This window comes from Ailuropoda melanoleuca, chromosome 16 (genome assembly GCF_002007445.2).
Source record: "Ailuropoda melanoleuca isolate Jingjing chromosome 16, ASM200744v2, whole genome shotgun sequence".
In the NCBI taxonomy this organism is placed as follows: Eukaryota; Metazoa; Chordata; class Mammalia; order Carnivora; family Ursidae; genus Ailuropoda; species Ailuropoda melanoleuca.
Window position 1 is genome coordinate 21,561,377 of NC_048233.1, and position 27,369 is coordinate 21,588,745.

The 27,369-nt window shown below is 35.5% G+C and overlaps 1 protein-coding gene across 18 annotated transcripts in view; it reads right to left on the bottom strand.

The window, feature by feature from the left end:
- The window catches only part of SOX5 (SRY-box transcription factor 5), a 960,947-nt gene that overhangs the window by 59,717 nt on the left and 873,861 nt on the right, over positions 1–27,369 (bottom strand). For all 18 annotated transcript variants that reach the window (XM_034644599.1, XM_034644605.1, XM_034644606.1 and 15 more), the window contains one exon: positions 6,755–6,901. In XM_034644599.1, coding sequence (XP_034500490.1) covers positions 6,755–6,901 — 147 coding nt within the window. The remainder of the gene's footprint in view (positions 1–6,754; positions 6,902–27,369) is intronic.

The window sequence follows — 27,369 nt, forward strand, 5'->3', positions numbered from 1 at the left end:
AGAAGAGCCTTTAAGTACCTAGCTGTTTGAGATTCCTGTCAACTGAATACAGATGAAAAGGAAAGGAGGAGGCTCATCACAGGGGTTCTGTTGATAACACTTAGTTTAACATATTTCAGTTTAGCAACATGGGACCGCAAAAAGAAAACTAAACTATTGTATTTAAAATGACAGGGCCACTATGTTATATTCACTGTACATATGTCCCACCCAGGAAGTGATGATAATGATAATGGGTACATTTCCAGTTTAACTCTATGGGGTGATTCTGCTCAAATGAATTCACCTCTTGAGTATGACACATCCATATCACATCTCAAAGGCTCACAAAATGGTTATTTCACAGTTATTGACATACCGGAGAGAGAGGGGTTTTCAACAGCTATTCAACAAAGCACAAAGCAGCTGTACAGAGCAAGGTATCGGGGAGATTCTAGCATTTAATTGATATGCCAGACAGCGTTGAAAGCGTAAGAATAGAAAATGGGCAATTTGAACGTGGTTATAATTAGCTGAGGCTAACACCCCCTTCTGTTCTGAAGTTTAAGGAAAAATGAAATCTGTAAGTACCAAGTCCAACAGTTTCACAACGGATCAGTGATTTTATTTGATCTCATATTTGTAGATGAACAGCAGTTCCTCTCTTATTGATACTATTTAAGTACTCTGGAATATTTAGAGATACCACACTGAGAGGCCAATTCCAGCCCAGTGTAGTCAAGAATGATTATTTGTGATCTTAACCTGAAAATGTCTAAGAATAAGTCAAATAGTAGTATTCTAGGAACTTGTGCATATTGGAAATTACATCTCTAGCAACTACTACCACTTGAAACTTTTCGTGGCCAGATAAAATGTGAAAAACACTTAAAGGAGTAGTTGTATTGAACAGTGCTTTTCAAACTTTTCGTCATGGACGCGCTCCTGTGAAGGCTTTAGCGCTTTCTGGGCCATTTAAAACTTACAAAATCGCTTTGATTTCTTACGCTTTATCATTAAAGAATGTTTTTGTCATATAGTTTGTGTTGGTGGTGGTTCAACTTAATTGTGCTTACACTGCATGTGTACTTTTATATTCAGCCTTTCTCCTCAATTGGCATTACAGAACACTATCTCAAAGTTAGCAAAAAGCTTTATTTCCTAAATCTCCTGTTAGAACTAATTTTCATTTAAGATGAATCATGACTATCCTCTGATTTCTCCTGCTCCCAACATAAGGCTAAATAATCTTGTATGTGAACCACAGGTTGTGACTCATAGTATTAAGCTACAAACTTCTACCCTGCAGACGAGTATGTACTGATGTGATGCTTATTTGACAGCATGAAACTATGTGATTGGTGCCATTACAGCAAAAAATAGGTGCCTTAATAAGAGTCATTGGCAAGTCTGACATTATTATCACAAGCACCTGGTCACCAAATCAGAAAAGATCTTCATTGCTACACTTGTGAAACAAGATCTGGTAACAATATAGTTCCACTTCTTGCTTCTGAACTTCAAGCAATATTTATAAGGATATTGCAGCTGAAAGAATCTGATTGTTGTGTCTGATCAGCTGGCTAGGGCTGTTTCTGGCGTGTTGGAAAATATTTCTTTCCCTTGTCATAACTCCCAGATGCTACTGCTGAGCAAATGGGAACATCACTGCTAGAAGTATTGAAAAGAACAAAAAAGAATTGCTTTGGACAATCCATGTGCTGCTGTCATTGACAGAGACACAATTGTGACTGAGGAGTATGACTAGGGTCAGAGCAAAGGTAAAAGAAAAGCACCTAGGAATTCTCTCTTGTCATCAGCTTTTCAAACTAACTACTCTTGGTTGTTGCAGGCAATATACAAGTTTTCATCAAATGCCAAGAGACATTTAATAGTATTTACAAGTTGCTCTTATAATTTTTCTAAGAGGTGGCTACTTTCACAATGGCAAATCACTTAAAATGTAAAGTTCAGATGGTCAGCAGCACATCTACGACATAGTAGAATTCCTCAGTAACATGGGATTATGAGTCTATTCATTACCAACAGTTGTGTGAGTGGTATTTGAAACTGCATAAAAATATTCTTTCTCCTAAGGTAACTATTTTAAGGCTGACATTGATTCTACTATTTTTTAAAGAAATGATTTATTCTTACAAAACAAATGTTATCGAGAAATTAGTTCCTATCACAGAGAAGGCTATCTAGGTTTTTAAAAGACTGCAACAAATAATTCAGAAAGTAATTTATAAATAAGGAAATATGTTGGTGGGGAATTGAAAGTCACTAATACATTAATCCATCCTGTGGCAAAATGCGAAAGTACAAACAAATTAATTTAAACATTTGTTAAGGAATTTAAACAGATTCAGAGCAGTAATACTGTATGTGAGATTTAAGGACCAATACAGCTAAACAGTACCTTAACTAAATAATTGTCCTTAATATGAAAGGTAGTATTTCTAATATTTCTTTTAAACAAGATTCCTTACACAAAAGTTCATTATTTCCTACTTTCATTCAAAATTATTTACCAATGTTCAGCAATAAACTAGCTGCGAGGACACACGAGCTACGAGAATATCTCTGAAAAGCAAAATATATTTCTTTTAGTTGGTTAATTAAAAGAATGGTCTTGGAGTAGAAACCAGAGGGGAAAAAGCTAACATTTTCTAAAGAGACAAGTGTACATGTATTTAAAAGGGTTTTACATAACACCTGAGAAATTTTAAAAATCTGCTGATGACCTTAATTTTCTAATCGTTGGCAAAATAGATCCTTGGCTTTTTCCTAATAAAGTCAAGGCATAGAAAGAAAGAAAGAAAGAAAGAAAGAAAGAAAGAAAGAAAGAAAGAAAGAGAAAGATTAACCAATGACAATGTTAGATATTAATGAAAATAGTTCATAAGCAGTAAGTTCAAGGACATATAACTCAACATGCAAACTACCCATATTCTCCAATGCAGATTTTGAAGAGACCAGATTTCTTTTTGTGTTTTCATATTTACAGAACACAATGCCTGTTTGCAGTTTTTAGAGGTTCATTGTGAACCCTCTAAAGGTTTCTTTATCATTTAATATTATAAATAATTATGTTCCTAGGCAGCAGTTCAAAGCTCAGTACAGCACTCCTACAACACCACAGGCAGGTCAGGTGACCTTTCTCCAATTCTCCTCTCTCTGGTGCTGAGGACAGACAAAGTGATATGTCTGTCATACGCCATTACCATTAGAACAGAATCTTGTTCTTTTATTACAACTGAACTCCGCCAGATTTCTCAGCAGGAATGCTAAGTGAAATCAATGTCTTGGATTTCCAGGCTGAGCTTGGAGGTCACAGCCACTCTATCATTTCTCAGCATTATCCTTTCTCGTGCGCGCACACACTCCCCAAGCCTCCAACTGGCACACAGCAGATTGAAAACAGCATGCATCAGAGGACTCATGCTGTACAATTTTACAGTCTTTTGGAGCCCCCTCCTTTTGATTCCCCCCTTCCATTTTTTGCAAATTGCAAATAAGTTTTGTTTGTGTCCTTCTCTAGAGTTGTGAGTCAAAGGCAAAGGCATACCTAGGAAGAAGGGCAGGCAATAAAACCCAGAGAACATGGATGATTTTTGACAGCTGCCAATAAGATCATTTTTTTTACACCATCACCTGGATGTGGCTGACAATTCCACTGTTCCAAACAATAAATATATCTTAAATGTAAACCATTAGTTTGGTTTATGTCAGGTAGGTATGCAGTCACACAAAGCCCATTAATAAAATAATTCTATTTTATAGTAAAATAGACATGAAAACTCACCAATAAGCCACATAGAAAATACCCCAGGACACTAAGAATTGATTGTTTAAAAACATAAATGTAGCAATAAATGATAGCTATTTCATATAAGTAAAATAGCTTTGTGAAATGAAAATGTTTATAATGCCATGTATAAATGTCAGTTTCAGGGTACAAGAAACTAAATTCATGTATTGAAATGGGTCCTTCTGATTTACTGTTGGTTATATCCTTTTGGCCACGTTCTTCATTAAAGTGACAACAGTAATTGGTCATTTTTAATGCACTAAACTTTACTGCTGAGCTAAAACACAAGCACATTTAAGACATTTTTTTTGACAATAAGAGTGGTTGTAGATAGTATGATTGTGGACACTGAGCAAAGAAGGGACATGCTTTTATTAAATCATGTTATTACCTAAAAGAGGCACTTTACTGTTGGGCAAACTTTTTATGCATTTTACCCAATTACATATGGGAAGAAACACATCTACAGCTTTCTTGAACTTTACATGATAGAAAATTCACAAAGGCTAATTTTTAAAAAGTTACTGAATTTTAAAGATAAACTATAAAATATATTTTAAAATTATGCATAACCAGAGGTATAAAAACATAATTCACTTTTTCACTAGTACTGAAAAATGGAGGTACATGAAACTATAGAAAATGGAAGAAGATTCTCACTGGGATAGATAACCTGTCTGCTCTGCACATAGTCTATAGGGTTCTTTGAATGTTTAGAGCCATAGAACTCATAAAGCAGGGTTGGCAAAGCTAACCTGCAATCACTTGGGCATTTGCCATGGTTACCTAAGTATCACTGTAGCAACTGCTCAGTAAACCTCTGAATGGATGAATGAATGAATGAATGAGTGAATAGACCCATAAATGGCTGATTGACATCAAAAGCTTCACAATTATTTGAGTAAGTAATTTGGGGAGAAGATACTAATGATAAAAAGTTATTCGAGAGGTAAGGAAAAAAAATCCCAGTTGTTATTTACAAGTGAAGTATATACTCCAAAATCATAAAATGAAATGTCCTAATGCTTAGCGTCATTATGACACACGATGTGAAATCACATTAATAAATCAAGGTAAAAAAACAGAGAATAATAATACCTCACAGAATTATTGTGTGTGACAGTGACTATGCTGCTACAGCTATTTACTTGACTCAAAATTAGTCTGTACACACAATACATTAAAACTGCTGGTCCATTAAGACCCCAAAATATCACTGATTTAAATTTTATTTAACAAAGGTTATAATTACTACCAAGTTTTAAAAACTATGTTCTACTGTGATAATAAAGAAAAGCAGACCTTATCTTTGGTGTACATTAAGCACAGAACATGCAAGGTCCATTACATGGCTGAAATAGATCTTAAAAGGTGAGTTTGTACATTTCGTAATGTCCCAGCAGTGGGGACAATAATTTAAACTACGTATTTGCACATATTTCTGGTGAATCACAGTCTAAGTTATTCGTCCAGGTTAAGTTGTACTTTCAAATGTATTTGCCTCTTAATAATACAGAAAAGGCCTCAAGAGTTTTGGGGAGATGGAGACTGGAGTACACTTTCCCAAATGATCTCTTCTCTTTCCCAACTCACCCTCTGAATTAATAGATTAACTGTGAAAGGCATCTGTCAGGGGACTAGGGCAGGATTAAAAACAAATTCTTGGGAGTTTTTTTTCTCTTTCAATACTTTTAAATTTTTTTCTCTGTGTATTCCCTTCAACTACTCTTACCCTGTTACTCTTTAGAGATTTCCAATATGGCATTTGGAAAAGGGAAAACAGAAACAATTTTCTAGGTAATACAGCAAAAGACAAAACATTGTTATTTTGGGGGTAAATTACCTGTGTCGGTTTTCTACTTACTACTTTCTAATAGAAAATATGTGTTGTCATTTCCCTGAGTAATCTCAGGGGAAATACTTTATGGTTACTCTTCTGTCTTCTTTTAGAGAATTTAGTACATTCATGTATCATCATCATCTAAGATCTTGAGATCTTACAAACACAAAAACATTTCAAGTTAAAATTTTCTCCTCTTCTCTTCTAAGACAAGGAGTAAATATTTGAATCCTCTCCCTGCCAATCCTTTTCCATGTTTTCTCAAGAAATGTTTCCTTGGGGTGCCTGGGTAGCTCAGTTCATTAAGCGGCTGACTCTTGATTTCGGCTCAGGTCACGATCTCAGGGTCCTGGGATTGAGCCCAGTGTAGGGCTCCACGATCAGCAGGGAGTCTGCCTGTGGATTGTCTCTCTCTCCGTTTGCCCCTCCCCCTGCTCATGCTCTCTCTCTCTAAAATAAATAAATAAATCTTTAAAGCCCAGAGACTCAGTATTCATTTAAAAAAAAAAAAATGCTTCCTTAGCTCCCCAAACAAAACTATTTCTAAATAGTCTTACTTCTAACACTATTATTATCTCCATATCTTTCATGAAAATCTCACTGGATGAATGATATATCTAAAATTATATCCATACTGCACCATGTTGTAACAGTTACTGATATTTAAACAAAACATTTTCTGGATGCCCCGTCTGTACTCATATTTTAAGGTGTATTTCAGTTGCCCCTTTTTTGGGAAACCCCTCCCAGAATCTCTCACTGAAGGTAACATCTTTGTCCCAATAACTTTCAATGCACTTATCTGTAACTGTAAGATTTTGTATCATAGAATATGGGTATCTATTTTATAAGACTGTAGGCTACCTGAGTACAGCATATCTATCTTATATATCTTTGTATCACTCACATTTCCTACTATAGCTATCCATGCATGCTCGTTGAATAAGTGAATGGCTAAATGTATGTGTGTTATCGATCCTTATTAATCCCAGCAGACTCTTACCTCCTTAAAGACCCAGAGGTTAACCCAGTTGCTGGCACATAATAGATATTCAATAAGTGCCACTGAATGAAAAGTAAAACTCTAAATGGTAAGACATGCAGCTTCTTCAAAAGGGTACCTTGCTTTTGGGTGGTGGGCTGTTTGTGCTCTTGTCTGTGTGAATGCTGGTAGGAGATACAGCAGCACCGAGGTTGCCTTGGGGTATGCCTGGGAGCTTTCCTCCTGGAGATACCTGCATTGCAGCTAGCTGGGCAGCATATAACTGCTACAGGAGAAAGAGGGAGAGAGGAGAGAGAGAAAAAAGACTGTTAGTAATAAAATAAACGCACCTCTTGAAAGTACCTCTATTCAGATGTGGTAGTTTTCCTGTGGGTGTTCTTGTTTACTGCCCTGGAACATTTAAAGAAAGAAGTTGTCACCTCAACTTTCATGACTTCCTTCTCTGGGGAGAAATGACAGATACCACATATAAGGGATTTCAGCTTCAGGATGTCCAGGGACTCAAAACAAGTAATAGTCATTCATACTTACTCAATATTTCCCAATGTGCAGGGAAGACAAGTATATCATATTATTTGGTCAACACTTCTTTTTGCTCTATTTTAAAATGTACACAGTGTGTTACAAAAGAACGTAGCTTCATACGCAAAGTAATTCTCTTACTATCCATATAGGTTTAAGTCGGGTATACCTCCTTTTTTTGACCTGCTGCAATGGGCACCTGTAACAATTTTTTTTCCTAAAAAAATTTACAAAAAAGCCATTGATGGGGAAAGAAAGGAGAGTATCTGAAGAACATTATCTGGTCTACCTACATTAAAAAAATTAACTGGATGCTTGCCAGAAGTCCACTTTATGTCATGATATATAAACACAGACAAACCTGAAATTATCTTGAGAATTAGGGTTTTAAGAATACTGTCTGAAACATGCACTGCTCCACTAAGCCACCACATAGTAGTTCTTATTAAGTAACCGGTAAAAAATTCTTCAACAAATCAATTTAATAATAAAAGAAAATTTCACTTTGATAATAATTCTCATATGATATGGTATCTTAAACAAGGAGGTTGCTTTAGATTCAAATAGTCACCTCAAATGTTTAGATTAATTCTCTTTTCATCTCCATTTAGCAGTTTGTGAAAATTTTAAGATCTGGATGGAAAAGAAACTAGCGTGTATGTGTGCGTGTGTGTATGCAAGAAAGACTGATACTAAAGGAAAAAGCTCTCAAAGGAAACTACTGTGACATAGCGTATCTTGATTTTTCTCTGAAAGAAATTTCAAAGGATAAAACTGCTCAGGATAAGCCAGAGACCCTGATAAGTGGGGTCTCTTTAGAAATGAAATATTGAAAACTAAAGACAGGCATATATTTACATGAAAATACACATACACTGTTCACAGTTTCCAGATACTATGGTCTAATGAAACAGATCATTAAAATTATTGATAAAATTATGTTTTTTTAATGACAACTAACATAAGATTTATTCCAGACAAAGAAACACCAGAGGAGTATATTTGTACTATCAATAATGAGTGTTCCTTCTCCCCAAGTTTGTGTGTGCGTGTGTGTGTGTGCGTGTGTGTGTACACGCATTGGAATAATTATATTCTTTATTTCAGTCTGTGAGAAAGAAAAACTAGATTTAATTCATAAGTCTTAGATTGCATAAATTAGAGTAAAAGAATATGATGTCAAATACAATGACTGGGAATTTATCATTTTTTCAAGTATCAGAATTGATCCATTTCCCACACTTGTGTTAAAAACCTTTGCATTATTTTCTACAATTCAAAAAAGTAGTATTTTTTATCCTCGTCCTAAACTGTTTATGAAGTTATTAAGAAAATAACCAATATCCCTTGGGGCGCCTGGGTGGCACAGCGGCTAAGCGTCTGCCTTCGGCTCAGGGCGTGATCCCGGCGTTATGGGATCAAGCCCCACATCAGGCTCTTCTGCTATGAGCCTGCTTCTTCCTCTCCCACTCCCCCTGCTTGTGTTCCCTCTCTCGCTGGCTGACTCTGTCTCTGTTGAATAAATAAATAAAATCTTAAAAAAAAAAAAAAAGAAAAGAACCAATATTCCAAGATAGACTTTGTAAATTAAAATTTTGTCCAGTAAAATACATGTACTGAATTACATATACGGAATTAAAAATATTTTAAAAATAGGCTGTATAGCTATGTTACATATTATAAATTTCATGTTGTATTATATGTTATATCCTTGTCTTTTAAAAATTATTTCAGTGGGTATTACCCCTAGAAGCTAACAAACCATATTAGTGGTTTAGGATATATACTAAATATAAGACTGCCTCATAATTACTGACGACTGACATATTTTAATATCTGTAGGTAAAAAGAAAAACGTGAACAAAGTAATTATTCAAAATTTTAATTTGATTATTAAAGAATCATCTCATAATTTGAAAAAATATTGGCTAATTGTGTTTAGATAATTATATAGATGGACCAATCACTCACAAAAGGCGATTCAATGCTTAAATATCAATCTCTATAGACAGACCCACAACTTCCAGAGAAGTATAAGAACTACTATTGAAAATACAAGCACAAACATACTCTCGATTGAATGTAAAGGTTGCAGATGGCATACACTTGGAATGAAAAATGTCATACACATTCTTTCCTCATTCAAATAAATGCATCATTTTTATCTTTTTAAATTATGAAATTAAGGTTTATCTTAATTAAACTGTCCTAAGAGATGCTTTTGAGTAGAAAAAACTAAATTTGTAAAACAGAAGGATCCATTTAAATATTTTTACAAGAACAGTGTGGTATCATCCACTTTGCTGGTACTTTTACACACTATAGAGATTTAAAGTAATTTATGATGAAAATGTCGCAAGTGTATTAGTCAGTCAGAGTATGGTTAACATTAGGTAGCTCTTCATTCCTCTTAGTCTCCCATATCGCCGTCCTCATATTTGGCTTTCTCCTGCTTCACCAAGGCTTGGAAGTAGGAAATATCGATTTCTAATACATTTTATTTTGTGTGAAATATATGTGTTCCTTAAATTCACATTATATTACAGAAGCATCAAGAAGGCCTCAAGTCTTAGAGAATCTAACACACTTCAAGTCTGCACAGGTAAAATAAACCAGAAATTTTAATACTTCTGGGTCCTAATTTGACCTAATTCACAGGTTAAAGGGAAATTTCAGCGGTTTTAAAGAACCTGACCATGTTTCGCATAGCCGGCTACTATGTAAGGGTGGGCAACTTACCAAAAAGAAAAAAAAAGTTGCTGTGACTTATTTTAACACAACCTTTCAAAAAATTAAGTTCATTTATCTATGCATGTGTGTGCTAATTTTAAAACATGGGGATCAAGAGATAATGGATATTTTATTTCACTTATTACATGCTCTTGAAGCAATATCAAGAATAACAATAGTTATTCGTATTGAGTGAGATCTATAATCACACTGGTTGACCTTGTTGAGAGGGAAGGGTCATGGGATGTAGTGGCCATTGGGGGGCCATCTGAAGTAAAAAAGCATCCTGAGAACTATAGAACCCACTTCCATATGATGGATAAAAGTGTATTTGTGTGTGTTTCTGCATTTTAACAATACAAATTTTTTAAACACAAATCTGGCTAACATTTTTCTTTAAAAGATCGCAGATAAACCCGGAGTTAAATATAAGGTGCATTATGATAAATGTATTTTTATGAAAAAGTTAAGTTGTTCTAAACTTCAGAAATAAATTGGGAGAGCCTAAACATAAAAAACTAAACCTTAAAGAGAGCACTCACTTCATGAGGTTAAACAGACTAACAGAATAACTGTTTTGCCTTGCAGAATAACTTTACTCTTGAAACTTCTGTGTTAGGGATTTATTTTAATCTCTAAAACTCCCCAATTCCACAGATCATTAGGTTTTCCACTCTTTATAATTACTTAAAATATTGCATTTCTATTCCCTTTCCCTTCCTTCATTCCTACACTTACTTCAGACAATGATTTTTTTTTTTAAGGAAACAATCACTTAAAATTAAGCTGGACTCTTATCCATTGATTACTTAAGGTCTTCCTGGTGCTCATGTGTCCATAAGAGTGTGTGTGTGTGTGTGTGTGTGTAACTCCCTTTTGTTTCAAATTTTCCATAAATCCACATTTTTTTTTTTTGTCTCTTTAGCTTCTTCAAGGACCCAAGGTTTTCTACTTCTAGTGTACTTCTACTGGAACAGTTAAAAGTAAGGCAAACTTCAATTTAATACCAGTTCTGAATTAGTGACCTTGAGTAACTAAACTGAGCCACACAATTCTTTAATCTGCAAATTCAGGATAAATAAAACTGACCACTTAGTGTTGCTGTGATAAACAGATCACACAATGTGTATAAAATACTCAGAAACACACATGGTGAAGAATGCTTTATCAATAAGTAATAGCTATAATTATTAATTAATTATACCGAGTAAGAAACTGACTAGGAAATATGTATGTGCTGACTTCCTACTATATACTCTGGACTGTGCTAGGTACAGTGAAGGATACAAGCAATGTATAAATATAGTTTCTTCCCTAAGTCAAGATTGATAAACATAAAACAATGAGAGTGTAAGTGTACTATAACTGTATGCCACTTTTAAGGGTGTGAAGGGAAAGGAAATGAGTCAGTGTGAACTGATTTTTCATAGAAGAGTTGTAGCTAAGCTGATAGTAAAAAAGAAGGTGGCATTCTAGGAAGGGAGGACAATTTAAAGGCACAGGAGCAGGAATGAGGTAGCTTTTGCCAAGGGAATACAGAAGATGGTGTGGAACAGTGAATTGGAGAAAGGACAGTGACATAATTGAATGCATACCCCAGGAAGAATAAAGAAGCATTGCCTTTGTAGGCTAGTTCACCATCTAGAAGATCTTCAAATACAGACAAATAGTTTAAATTTAATATGTAGGCAACAGAAAGTCACTGAATTTTTGAAAGCAATATACGTGATAGTTTTAATTAGCATAAAGATCTGACAAGATATCAGTTATTAGATTACCAACATTTAGTAGCAATAATTTTAATGGTGACTTGAGTTGAAGTAACGATTGTGGAAATGAAGATGGAAAAAATGATACCAAGTTAATAGCACAGTGGGCGCATAAATGACTACACATTAACTGGGGAAAAGAAAGATGAAACAGAAGAACAGGATGAATAAGTATAATTTATATAGTCTTTATTTCATAGATATAATATGTAACTATTCACGTATCACATATTCTTATTTGTGTATGTAGTCATTATACTATCTCGTATAACAGCTAAAACACATGTATTTTCTTCTTTTTTTTTTTTGGAAAAAAAAAAAACTAAGTCACACAGAGAGACTTCCCTATAATTCATATTGTGATAGTAAAAATGCTAGAACCATTCCGTTATGGGTTTCCCCTAAAGTATAGCTCATTAAACTTTTTAAAAAAGTATTAATACTATGATGCAATGTATCTACAACAGCATGAGCTTGAATTATATTTATCTTAGTTAAACCTGATCAGTATTTTTTTTTCCTGTAATGTACCACATGTACCAAAGCACTAATAGGCAGTGGGTTGGTAGTTCATTAGTAGGCATTCTTCCTGTTGAGCTATAATAGTACAGTGTGGGGTCAAAATAAAAATCTGATGGGATGATAAAGAACAGATATTTTAACTTATGCTAATTAATTGTTGCTAATTTGGGGGAAAACAGTACAGTTGTATTTAGACAACTTGGCTTTTAACCCACAGTTAGATACAATTGTATTTTCTTCTGAAGACAGCCATGTTTACTCAGCTATTCTAAGCTAGTGGCTGGTACTTAGTGCAAGGGGTGGAGAAGTTCCACAAAAGAGCCTTTTGAATTCTAAGGTAGACTAATTTCTTCCTTGAGATGGTAAATTCTTGCCACTTCTCCTTAATAGGTTATTTTTTCCCAAATTGTTGAAAATACAACTTCTCCTGTTGCTATTACCCTAGGGCCCAACTGCCATCTGGAGTTTTTGGGTTGAAAGCATTATGCACTGACAAAAATATCTATTACTGGTTGGTCCCTCAAACCATTTACTGACTAGTAAACTCCTTGAAGGCAAGGATTTTGTCTCTATTATTTAATGCTTTCTCAGAAAATACTAAAGGCAAGGAAGAGCAGAAATGAATAAAGGCTGAAATGAACTACATGAAATAATACCATTAATTTTTAATAAACATAGATCTCTAGTATGTATTTAATATATTTTAAATAATGGTAGTGACTATATGTGAAACAAATTTTAAAAACCTGGATGGAAATGGCATGTTTTTACTACTTGAGGAATTAGAGAAAAGACATAATGGTGATGTTGATAAAGCTTCCCATTCATCCATTTATTTCATTTACTTAAAGGAACAAAGAAACAATGAATTTCAAAATCTTATCAGCATAATATAGCATATATACTTTCTGTAGGCATAATCATAAATGAATAAGTCAATATGGAATTGTGAACCAAAAAAATGGATAAAGATTATTGGAAAAAAAAAGTTAATATCTTTTAAAAAGACAATAGAATCAACAGTTTAAGCACAGAGATACTCTTAACTGTTTCGGGAAAGACCAATAGGAAATGCCTTCTTTCTGATAAAGGGATATACACTATTTACTCACTGGATCCTAAATATTTATTAGTCAGAGAATAAAGAGGTATTTAGTGGGGGCTATGGTTGTGAGATAGAAGCTGTTGTTTGGGATCCATTTTTCTTGGTTAGTTCAAAACCTTATTTTCTGTTTGAACTGGGATTTATTATCAGGTCTCCCGTTCATGTGCCTAAGCAATCTAAATAAAGGCGACACGGAGGATACCACATACTAGCAATTACTCAGGAGCCAGTAGCATAGGACGGTGTATAGTCTGATCCAACTATCTTACATTCCGAATAAGAGACAGGTGGACACTGAGTAATGAAATGGGGACACTCATACCTCATTGGGAAAATAGTACGAAATAAGTCAGGCCCACCATTCTCTCTCCAACTCTACCCTCCCTTTCTCTGACGGCCCACATCTCTCCTCCCCAAATCACAAACTCCATCATACCAGATAGGAGAGCTGGGTACAAAAAGTGTTAAAAAAAAATTAGTTGTGACTGAAAATGTTGTCTTTCCTAAATTCTATATCATAAAACATACTGATTCTTTAAGTAAATTTGTAAACACTTATACTGCCATTATCTGAATGAGGAGTGCTAACAGACTGCACACCCATTTAATATAATTTTTGCTAAATTAATTGCTTAAAATTATTTCTAGAAGTAGAATCATTTTCCCCAAATGAAATATCATATAAACACTAATACATGAAAGACAGAAAAAAAGGGGTACAATATATAAATAAATTTTACATATTTTTAATATTTAATCAAATGAGACCAATGAGGTTGTTCAATTTACCCAAAGAATTTAAACAGGCATAGCGATGGAAGTTGAACTGCTTTATCAGCCTTTGGGGTCAAGAAAGCCCTCACTCAGAAAATAAGTAATAGTCACTTCTAAACTCTCACGTACGCAAACATGTATAAACTTAAATTTTCGAAAGAACATTATAGAGCTAAAAACTCCGATTAATAGTCTCTTGAAGTTCCAATACACATACAGAAATGGCAGAAGATTTTTATCTGAAGTCCAGGGACTGATATCGAGCAGTAAAAGTTAACACATATGCAATACGTTAACTACTTGAGTTAGTGGTTTTCAAATGTGTGTGTCGTCATTTAGCATATGATTTTAAAAACATGTAGGGTTTAAAAACAGGTAAATGTGTACTTCTAAAGTTTAAGTCAGACCTGAAAGATGTACGTTAGATGTGATGTGTAAGAAAACATTTGTTTGTTTTTTTAAGGGAAGAAACGAGCAACATTTGTGAGGAAAAAATTCAGAAAGCAATTTCAAGGCTCCATAAGTGTTATCTTTATAGCTTAATTTCAGCTTCTTAATGTAACTTAAATGTGGAGTTTAAAGAGAAACTAATGTACTGGAGAAAATCTTTCAAAACATATCAGCATGTTTCAGTGTGAATAAATTTGCATTGCACATTATTTTTCATAATGTTTCCTCACAGAAAATTATCAAAGCAACTTAGTTTAAACATGGACTTCTTTCCCTGTCAGCTCTTCTTTTTTTTTTTTTTTAAAGATTTTATTTATTTATGCGACAGAGATAGAGACAGCCAGCGAGAGAGGGAACATAAGCAGGGGGAGTGGGAGAGGAAGAAGCAGGCTTACGGCGGAGGAGCCTGATATGGGGCTTGATCCCACAACGCTGGGATCATGCCCTGAGCCGAAGGCAGATGCTTAACCACGGTGCCACCCAGGCACCCAAGCTCTTCTTTTTGATGCTATTCAAGTATATTGCAAGAAAAATAGGATAGGCCTTAAATTTGCTGGGTCCCAGGGCAAAAGTGCAAATAGAAACGCACGTGGCAAATTTATAAAAACTTACAATTTACAAATTAAGCTAATGCAGTGTTTATTAAAACTTTTCAGTCTCCCATCTTGACAAACATACCCCCAAAACCCCTGAATGCAAATGAAAACCACAATGAGATACCATTTTACCCCTAGTAGGATGGCTATTATAAAAACACTAGAAAATAACAAATGTTCTCAAGAATGTGGAGGAATCAGAACCCTTACTGATTGTTGGTGAGAATGTACAATTGTGCCGATACTACAGAAAACAAAATTATACAGAGCTACCATACAACACAGCAAACCCACTTCTGGGTATATACCTCAAATAACTGAAATCAGAGACTGTAACAGGTATTTGTATACCTCTGTTCAGAGCAGCATTAGTTACAATAGCCAAAAGGTGGAAGAAACCCAAATGTTCATCAACGGAGGGATGGATAAACAAAGTGTGTTATAGACACATAGTGGAATATTATTCAGCCTTAAAAACAAAGGAAATCCTGATACATGCTGTGACACAGATGAACCTTGAAGACATTATGTTATGGTAAGTGAAATAAGCCAGTCATAAAGGGCCCAATATTGTATGATTCCCTTTATATGAGGTGAGGTATCTAGAGTATTCAACTTCACAGAGACAGAAAGAATGGTGTTTTCGAGAGACTGGAGGGAGGTGGGGAAAGGAACTTAATTCTTTAATGGGTACAGGATTTCATTTTGGGAATATGAAAGTTCAGGAGGTGGATGCTGGTGATGGATGCACAATGACGTAAATGTGCTTAATGCCAGGGGCTGTACATTTAAAGATGGTTAAAATGTTAAATTTTATTTTATGCTTATTTTTTTTAAGATTTTTTGTTTATTTATTTGACAGAGATAGAGATTACAAGCAGGGGGAGCTGCAGGTGCAAGGAGAGGGAGAAGATTCCCCACTGAGCAGGGAGCTCAATCCTAGGACCCTGGGATCATGACAAGAGCCAAAGGCAGTTGCTTAACCGACTGAGCCACCCAGGTGCCCCTATGTTATGCATATCCTTCCCCCAACCCGCACAGAAACGATGAGGAGGGCAGGCTTGAATTTAGAATCTTGATCTCCTTGGTGCTCCATGTTTGGGCCCACAGCCAGCACTCCCTCTTTTCCTGTCCCCAGCTCCATTCAAGAGAAGAGGTGTGGGTTTTGCCCTAGATGGCCTAAATTTCTTGTCTGTGACTGACCTGCAAATGGCTCCCAGCCCTGCTAGACATGAGTCTTTAAGAAAATCCAAGATAAGGTTAGAAAGATATTCCAGGCAGAGGAAACATAACATGCAAAGTTATAGAGCTATCCTTTAAATCAACCAACAAAACAGGTCTATACGTATTTAAGATTTTTCTGTATACCACGGAGGGCACTTTTTAAAAAAGACTATCCCTTTCCCTTTTTAAAATAAAAGAATATGTTCATTCTAGCTGTCCTAGGCAGGATGTGTGGTTATTCTGTTTTACAGCCACCACTATTGGAGCAGCGCTCAGGGAGACTGAACAAAGAGAGATCTGGTTTCTTTCACGCAGCGTAATGTTTTTGAGGTTCCGCCATGTTGCAGCATGTATTAGCAGGCTGCTCCATTGTATTGAGGAGTGTATTCCTTCATATGGATATATCATATTTGTGCATGTGTTTATCCAGGTGATGGGCATTTGGGTTGTTTCCAATTTTAGGCCATTATGAATAATCCTGCTATGGAACATTCCTGTACAAGTCTTTGTGTGTTTTCATTTCTCTTGACTACCCAATTCCTAGGATTGGATTTGCTGAGTCATAGGGTAATTTCATATTTACTTTTTTAAGAAACTGCCAAACTTTTCCAAAGTAGCTGAACCATTTTACATTCCCACTAGCAGTGTTATCAAGGTCGCAGTTTCTCTATATCATCATCAATACTTGGTATTGTCTGTCTTTTTTATTATAACTATTCTAGTAGGAGAGAACTGGTATCACATTATAGTTTTAATCTGCATTTCCTTAGTGATGGATGACATATTAAGCGACTTTTCATGTGCTTCTTAGCCATTTCTATGTCTTTGGTAAAATGCCTACTCAGACTTTTGCTCTTTCTAAAATATGGGTGGTCTTATTATTGGTTGTAAGAGTTCTTAATATTCAAGTTTGATTGTAAAGAGTAAAACCTACCAGACAAACTGAGTGAGGGTTCAGTTTAATAGCAGTGTATAGACATTATGAAAAGGTTCATAATGATAAAAATGTAATGACAATAAAAGCGTAACACAAATAAACATATTTTCTGCTCATATAAATTTTTATATACTTATGCAATGATAAATTTTTTACTCTTTAATTTTTAAAAATCCTATGCAGTGGAGGTTGTAAAGGACTATGCACTCGTTGCACTCCATCAAGGAATACTAGCATCGTCAAAAGAGCAATGAAAAGTTGATGACTTTTATTAACCACTAAGGTGACTTCCAGAAAAAAATGAAGACTATCTAGATAGGGCTAGATCTCAAGACGGAGACTCTTGAGGGTAAAAGGCGTGGGGTAGGGAGTATATGGTTATAGAGTTCTCTCCTAACTTCCTTGATAGTTAAGCCTTAGAAGTGGGGTGAAGAGTGGGGGTGTGAACCATTTCTCCTGCTGCTTCACCCTCTTTACCACAGTCCAAGGGGGAAGATGATTGGAGAAAGGTGCCTGTGGGGGATGTGGGAAGGGTTTTCACTTAATCTCTAGTCTAGCGTTCCAACTGAGGAGTTTTTCCCAAGGGAGAAAAGGCAGTGAACTAGAGTCACTCTACTAGGAACTATAGTCACTTGGAGAAGCAAGTTCAAGTAAGTACACACAATGTGAGAGATCCGGGATCTGCTGTATTTGGACACAATTCCTAAGGAAATTTGAGGGCAGGAAAGAAATGTGTCAAACTGAAAGAGTAAGCAAACTCAGACTAATGATAGATTTGCCCAAATGGAGGAGAACTAATAGCCAGTATATCAATGGCACAGAATTTTTTAAATGAGCAAGTTGAAGCTGTTGGAATATGAGAGTTTCAGTATCAGGTTACTTAAGGAAATAATTTAAGTGGACAAAGCCTCCAAAAGGCTGAGATCTAGAAGGGAGTTCTAGATTGCAGGGGGAGAGATCTAGAAGGGAGTTCTAGATTGCAGGGGGACGAGGCACAAGGGGAAAATGAATATTATCCACTTCAGAAAGGGAATTTTCTGCCTTCCGAGAAAAGAGGTGAGCCTCTCAGAAAGCATCTCGGAGGAAACAAGGGGCTGGCTGGGAGGGGCCTCAAGGCAGAAACTACTGCGATTATGACCCACACCTCCTTAAATGTATCACTCCTGAATAATGTGTCTTGGAAAAGCTGGAATACAAAAGTAAAACATTACGTCTGGCTATAGTGCAGTTTTACCATTAAAAAGCTACCGTGAATACATGTACAGATGCTACAGTGTTATCTATGTAAAGCTGCTATCTCCAAATGCTAATAATACACAGAAATCTTTATTACTTTATTCCAAATTCAGTCCCACTCAGTGTGATACTTGGACGGAATATGGAGCTATCAATGAGGGGTGGAGTGTTGATAGGGTGTGAAGATGGCATCTTGATAAAAATTAAAGAATACATTTGAACTTACTTAAATTGTAAGACCTTTTTCACAGGTATGATGCTCTCAAGCTGTTTCTGTCACACCGCAGAGACTGAAGCATATAAATAAGAAATGCTTCAAATGTACTGGATTTTAAAAGGCTTTCTTCATCTTGTGATACATCAATAAATCTTTAATAGTTAGAAAAAACATTTTGACTTTTACAATTGAAGCAGTTCCTTAAAGATCCAGATATATTTGCGAGAGTCATGCAAGAAAACACCAACTGATAGTTTATCTATCTCTCTCACTCCCTCCTCGTTTTTTCTACTCCACAAGCCATCTTCATGTACTGCACAGTAATCCATTACAATATGTTCCAACATCTGCCTCCCCATATGATGTATGACCTATTCGATTGACCCTTTTTATGCCGTTCCAGACTTTCTGCTCATGACTGTGGGAGGAAGAACGCTCTGCATCTATTCCTGAGGTCACTAACCAGTAAATACATCTCCATTTGGCAAGGTAAAGGGAACACTGGCTGGAAAGCTCTGCAAATCTTTTATATATCAGTGATTATACTTATAGCTTTAATTAGTTTAATTTATGGGGAAAAAAAAGCCCTGGTGAAATTCCTCTCAAAGTAACAGTAAGAAAAGAATGCTTGTTTAGCAGGGGAAAAAATTCTGTTTTCTGTTGTTACCCAATATTTTTATTTAATATAGGGAAGCTGAGTATTATCAGGAAGATTTTTAAAGCAATCACTTATCTTTGACTAAGTTCAAAATTGTGAAATCATTGTTCATTTTATCCCAATAGATTGGGGGTGGTATGTAATAATAACCAAGACGTTAAAAATAGTGAACATTTTTAACTCAATAAAAAGAGAAATTGAGTGTTAAGTCATATTAAATCAGACTATATATTAGTTTGTATATTACAGAAAAAAAAAAAAAGAAAAGAAAAACATCCAGATTGCATACTTGCTGGAAGCTTGAAAATTCTTGGCGCATATGGGAAGAGGCAGTGCAGGAGCCATGATTTTTCTCAGTGACTATGAAGTGCCACTCACTTTGCTAGAAGTCTGCATGCTATTTCAGGGATCACCATAATAAGTCTGTGTGTTCAGTGGGGGTGGTTCGATAACTAGACAAAGATTAAACAACTAGTAGTTTCAGAAGTCTGGGTATCCCTTAAAGTTTTCCTTTCTACTATGTGCCATATAAACTTACCATATGGGGGTAACAATGTTACTACTAAAAACACTTTCCAAACTTAACATTTATGGGATGAATTCTCTCTATCGCAGTGGGATTCCCCTACCTGATGGCCAGTGGAAGCGGGGATTTTCCCTAAATTCTGAGCCAACGATAGTTGACAAGCCCAGGGCTTAAAAGGCTTCAAGAGTCAAAGACTCTTGAGTCACTCATGACAGAACTCTCCTCTCCTTGAAGAAAGCACAGCCATTTAAATTTTTTTTTTCTTTATGGGGTGCCTGGGTGGCGCAGTCCTTAAGCGTCTGCCTTCGGCCCAGGGCGTGATCCCAGTGTTCTGGGATCGAGCCCCACATCAGGCTCCTCTGCTAGGAGCCTGCTTCTTCCTCTCCCACTCCCCCTGCTTGTGTTCCCTCTCTCGCTGGCTGTCTCTGTCAAATAAATAAATAAATAAATAAGTAAATAAATAAATAAAGGTTTTTTTCCTTTAGTTGTTTTGTTTTACTGCTGATACTAATAGACAACACATTTGATGGGTTAAAATTACAAAGACTTCTTCCCATGGATTTCACCCTTAGTTTTTCCTTCATTTTTCTTCTGTAAACTTTCATGATTGGGAAAATATTAGATATTATATTAGTGTTGGTTATTTAGGTACAGAAAGTAAATTAGTCTACATTTTTAGAGAAATCTGGACACAAAATGATAATAGCAGCAAAGAAAATCATAATACTTAAAATGTATAGAATTCTTACTAAGTGCCAGGACCATGCTGTCTCTCTCTGAAACTTAGGAAACAGATACTATTCTAAAGTAAAAGTCATTTGTCCAAAGGCACATAGTAAGAAGCAAAGAATAGATTAGAATCCAAGTCTTTTTACAGAGCTTGTAACTCTTAACCAATGCCTTGGGAGCATCTTTCCTGGTCATTTAAATATGGTAGTGGGCTCTGGGGTTTTGGGGCAAAGAGCTGGACAAGCCCAGGGAGGGTGATTCTAACAGTACTGCTGACAAAGCCTGGGCATTTATGATTAGAACTATATGACCACCACTATAGTGCAGGAAGGACATGAGAAGTATCCAAGAGGATATTTTTCCTAGCAATTTCATCTCCTTTTTCTTGGCCACTGCCAGTAAAAAATGTTTCAGTTTGGTTTACTTCTCAATTCATGGTGTTGGAAGAGCACGTAAGAGAGAGCTATGACATGGTCAGACAGACTGGGAAGCCTTCTCTACAAATATGATTACTGGGAGGTCAGAAGGATGAAATGATGCAACTATGTACACGGAGTAGGAAAAAGTGCTAGCAGAACAACCTAGCGGTAGGAGGGAACAGGACAAGTGTAGGGTATTGGAAGGAGGCCAGTGAGGCTCCAGCGTGGTGGCAGAGATGTTCAAAAAGGTAGATGAGGAGCCGTTAACAGTTTAAGAAGAGGAATGACATAATTAGATTTGCATTGCCACAAGATTAGTCTAGCTGTAATATGGAGACTTGACTGGAAGCGTTCGGTTCACCGACACTCCCCTTTTAATGGAATAAGATTAACACAATCATTTTTTTCCATGATTTAAAATTGATTCAAAATCAGTTATAGAATAAATCTGGATATATAATTTTCAACATTCTGAGTCTCAACCTTATTTCAATATTTACTCTTTCTTGTATAATTTACACTAATAGTTCAATCATATTAACAAACTTTATATTTTGCTTCAATTCATAGTCACTAACATTACTTCTTTTGGATCATTTAAAAAAGAACAAGAAAAATATATTAAAAATGAGCCATTTGCAGTACCTAAGCCACACATTACTCTTAAATCAATTAAAATAACAGAAACACACTGCATTTACAATGTGTCTTGAATCATGACAGACTTCCCTTTCAATTGCATGGGACATACTTCTCATACCATCAAAGTAGTCCAGAGAAATAATCAACAATTGTAACTTCTCCTTTCCTGTCTTAAATTGATTGATTCATTCAATATTTATTTATCGAGCACCTGTATCTTACCAAGCATTGTTCTAGACACTTAGAACACATTAGTGAACTGAGATCTCTACCTTAATGATAGCATTTTAAATGTTTCCCCCTCAAAAGGCTTGCAAGTATTTAATCTTTCGTTTTGTCTATCTAGTACTTGTCTGATATTTCCCCATATGACATGATCTATTACTTGTGGTTATTGTGATTGGGAATTTATATATTCATTACTCTTCATATTTATAAATGAGTATTGTTTTTGAAAGAAGTCATTCTTGAAGGTGCATGATTGAGTGATACATACTTACAGCATGGATACACCTTGAAAACATGCTAAGTGAAATAAACCAGACACAAAAGGAAAATATTGTATGATTTCACTTATATAAACGGGCAAATTCACGGAGACGGAAAGTATAATAGAAGGTTAATAAAAAGTGTAATAGAGTTACCAGGGGCTGAGGGAAGGGAGAATGGCAAGTTATTATTTCAGGGTTACAGAGTTTCCATTTGGGATGATTAAGAGCAACGGAAATAAATGGTGGTGATTGTTACATAACATTCTGAAGGGATTTAATGCTATCAAATTCTACACTTAAAAATGGTTAAAATTATAAATTTTATTATTATGCATATTTTACCACAAAAGTGGAATGATTAAGAGGGTGCTAGAAAGAAAAAAAAAAAAACAAACACTGTTTTCCTGTCCCGCATTAAGCTTTATTTCTTTAAAACAATTTTTTCTAATTTATTCCCATGTGTTGGTTCATTTTGTACTTTCACTCAAGAGAACATATTTAAAGGGGAAAGGAGTAATGGTATTTTAAAGTAAAAGAAGGTTGGAAATACTAGATTCTTTAAAAAAATTACTAAAAATCATCCTAGGCTTTGGAAACAAATACAAATAAAAGAAAGAAGAGGATGTTCTAAATCAACCCAATTCAGTAATGTCCCTTTCAGGTTAATGGTCGCTCTGAAACAGAAGCTACAAGATCATGTCAACCCTTCACTGACTTTGCAAAAAAGCACAGCATTTGCCAGTTCTACTGTAGAAGGTAGTTCTTTCTTCACTTCCCCCTCCCACTCCAAAGCTAGCTTCTTTTTCATATTCAGATGACTGTTTATGAGCTCAATCCTGTTTTAACTGTCACTCTTTACATCAAGGAAAGATAGATGGGACACACCAACCCCAACCTAAATGACCTTTGGATGTGACAAGAGTTTTAGGTCAGCCTTGCTAAATGGAGGCCTTGGTGTATCGAGACATGCCTTGGGGTGAAATTTACAGTGAATTTATTATCTCCCAATGCCCTTTGGACTGCTTCCCACCATCAAACACTATGGCAGCACTTGGAACAGGAAGAAATACATTAACTGGAATCTGATCGTTTTAAAAGGTTACAGCTGCCCAAATATAATTTAATTTCATACTTGCCCTTTGAGGGTTTGGTGTATATTTTCATTTTATGACTGCAAATGATAAAGCTCTTAAGATTCCAGGCAATAAAAAGAGAAAAAAAAAGTATTTTAAGGGTTAGAAGTCTATTCAGTTCATACTCAATGAGTGAAGTGACAAATTAGCTTTTTTTAAAAAATCTAACATTTCTCTTTTTTATTTGGACCATCTCTTATTCCTCTTCTGATCCTATACTTCTATGTTTGGTTGAAATTAGTATGTGAACACTGACCTCAGATCTCAGCCAGTGAGAAAATAAAAAGGGTGATAAAGAAAAAATGAAGATAAAGTCAACCTGATTTAAAGCGAAAATACTTTAGGATAGGGGATACATTTTTCAGTAGTGTTCCCTCTCATATGATTGGGAAAATTTACCCATCAGAGTATATCAACATGAAATCGATTTACCATTGATCATGTACTTTTGTAGTATGTCACATTTCCACAAACTCTAACAAAAGGTTCACAAAATCCTCTATGAATGCCACACCACAGCCTCATTAGCTTAATTAGTAATATTGTTACTTTTATTATTAACAGAAAGTACGTTATGTATGGTGTTATTAATTCAATGGAATTAATCAGAAAAAAAATCAGAAGCCAAGATCAGATAAAATTACCCACAGTTTAATATTTTAGCCATTAAAACTGAATGAGCAACAAAAACCAACTTTTGTTCTTTCCCTTTAACTTGATACTTTACCAGACTTCTCAGTTCTTTAAATATCAATCCAATAGAGTTTGAGGCAACATAGTATTTTGGATTCACTACTATGAGTAAGAAAAGCCACATAGTGAAACTTTTAGTCCATATGAACCAAATACAACTTAAAGTTGTGTCCGTGTGCCCGTGTGAATGTGTATGAACACGTGTGCACACATACGCATCCTTTTGTCATTTTTCAGTTTAGTCAATATATATTTCTTGGAAGATACTGAGCTAGTTCCTCTGAAGTTTATGCTTTAAACAAATATTTTAGTTTTTTAAGAGGGTTTTCCTAACACAAGGAATAAAGAAACATAAAGAATCAGCATTTAAGTATTGTAAAACTTAAACATAATTACATATATAATTATAAATACTAATGCATCTGTATTAGCAAATTCATTTCATGTTGGCATATCACTGTTTTCAAAGCATTCTGCACAGTACTTAAGCTGCATAACAATTCTAGTGGTCAGATATTACTATCCCTGTTTATAGATTGTGAAAATGTAGCCTAGCATAGTTAAGGAACCTGCCTTAAGTAGCAAATCTAGTAGTTACTGAGACTCAAATGCCCTGGATAGTAATGGGTAATGGGACTTACTCTTTCATTTATTCAGTTACTTATCCCTCTTTCAATCAACAAATATTAATTAAAGGCTCACCTAAGGTGAGATTTTCCAGGAATCAATTCCCAGTTCTTTTAAAAAGGATCTTATTGGGGCGCCTGGGTGGCACAGCGGTTAAGCGTCTGCCTTCGGCTCAGGGCGTGATCCCGGCGTTATGGGATCGAGCCCCACATCAGGCTCCTCCACTATGAGCCTGCTTCTTCCTCTCCCACTCCCCCTGCTTGTGTTCCCTCTCTCACTGGCTGTCTCTATCTCTGTTGAATAAATAAATAAAATCTTTAAAAAAAAAATAAAAAAAAAATAAAAAGGATCTTATTCTCATTTCTCTAAGGAAGTTATAGAAATGGCCAGTAAGCACATAAAAACATGCTCAGTATTTCAATTATTAGGGAAATGCAAACCAAAGCCACAATGTGGTTATCGCTTAATACCCATTTATATGGCAATTATCAGAATGAAACAAAACAAAACAGCAAAAACCACAAGAAAATGACAAATGATGGTGAGGATGTGGAGAAACTGGAACCCTCGTTCATTGCTGGTAGAAATGTAAAATGATGTAGTCTCAGAGGAAAACATGGCAGTTCCTCAAAAAATTAAACCTAAAATTACCATAATCCAGCAATCCTACTTCTGGGTATACACCCAAAATACTTACTTGAAAGCAGGGACTGGGACAGATATTTGCATATCCATGTTCCTAGGAGCATTATTTACAATAGCAAAAGGTGAAAACAACCCAAATATCTACCAGTGGATGAATGGGTAAACAACAGATGGCATATACAAGCAATAGAATATTATTCAACCTTAAAAGGAAAGAAAATTCTGACACATGATGAACCGTGAAATTTTATACTGAATGAATAAACCAGACACAAAAGACCAAACACTGTGTGATTCTCCTTATACGAGGTACCTCAAATGGATAATTCATAGAGAGAGAAAGTAGAATGGCAGTTACCAGAGATTGTCTGAGGCGGGTGGTGAAAAAGTCAGGAGTTCTTGCTTAATGGGTATGAAATTTCAATTTAAGATGATGAAAAAGTTGTACTGGGGTCGTACAACAATATGAATGTGTACTTTATGCCACTGAATTGTATGCTAGCAAATGCTTAAAATGGTAAAGTTTATGTTATGTACACTTTACCAAAATAAAAAGTAAATCCATGGAAAGTTAACAAAAATTAGCAAAGTTTGGGTCACAGTCAAAATTTTAAAAAATAAAATTAAGAGCAGAAATTACACACTGAAGTCTTTACTCCAACAAAATCAGATGAGAACTTAACATAAAAAGAAAACCAAATGAACAAAACATAAACAAAGAAATGCTGGAATTAAGGACAGCAGACAGAGCTGAAAGCCATGTTAAAATAGGGGGCCTGAGAGCACGCCTACTGAACTGTAAGATAGCTCGTTCGCTTCCACTGTCCCATCAACCAGGCTTCGACTGCCTAGGCAGTCGATGACAGAACTCCTTTCTGAGGTAGCCAAAAAGATCAAGGGAATTTGTGGAGTAATGAAGCTGTCTTGTTTCTTGACTGTGGTGGCGGTGGTTGAAACTTACAGAATTGTGCATCTAAAACACAATCAATTGTACTGGATGTTAATTTTAGAAATAAAAAAAAAAAGATACCATCTGAAAATGAAAAGGACCTTATTCAACAACTTTGACTTATAATTCTAAACCATTTGGGCCTTCTTTCCCAAGAAAGAATCAGGAAAAGTGGGAATTTGCTAGCACTGTAGATTATAATTATTTTTTTTCAAAAAACATTTCAAAATTCAGACCTGATCTTCTGTATCTCTAATGTCTCCATATGGGTATAAAAAATGAATTACAAATGGTTTGAGCATGCAGGAGAGCAGCTAGCCAGGGGTTACCACCCACTGTCTGAGATAATAGGAGTATAAAGGACCGATAGTAGACTATTAAGTAAACAAGGTGAAAAGCAATTCTTTCCATTTCAGCTGATGCTAAGAAACCAGTTGTGCTGTACTTTCTTAGTATAAAAATAATGAGCAGTCATCTACATGTTTCCTATCCAAGAGAACTCACACTTCTTTCTCAATCTATGAAGCACAGTTTGAAAACATAACAATTCTAATGGGAGAGTAGAGTGAAAATAGGACTGTTTCAACTGTTGATGCTCTGGTCTAAATGGAAGCCTCTACCATTGACATATTTAGCTTTATGAATAGAGAAGATGAGTTAGGCTAGGATCTCCTACAATCATATAGAATATTATGAAATCTACATAGACTGAAAGAACAAAGGCCCAGATATATTGTCCTTTGATAGTTTCCATCCTTGCCATTTGAGTATTCCTAATTCTAATTTCTGACTCATCAGCTCATATCTGTATTACTCCTTTGTTTAGCCAACAAGCAAATACTTCCAAAAAAGATAGTTCTTCCATTTTTTCCACTGTCATGGGGGAATAACAAGGTAGTTAGAGGCTCAGATCTTGATAAATGAGAGAGAGGAGAAAAGACATGAAGGAAACAGAAGAGGGGAAGGAAGAGGTAGAGAAGGGTTAACAGAAGAGGATAGCTAAGAACGTAAAGAGGAAAAGTTAAATGAAGAAAGAGAAAAAAAAAGACATAAAAGTAAAAACAAAGAGAAAGATTTCCAAGAAATAGGAACAGAAAGGTCAATTTTTAGAACTAGGTTCCTATTTTAAAAGCTTTAGC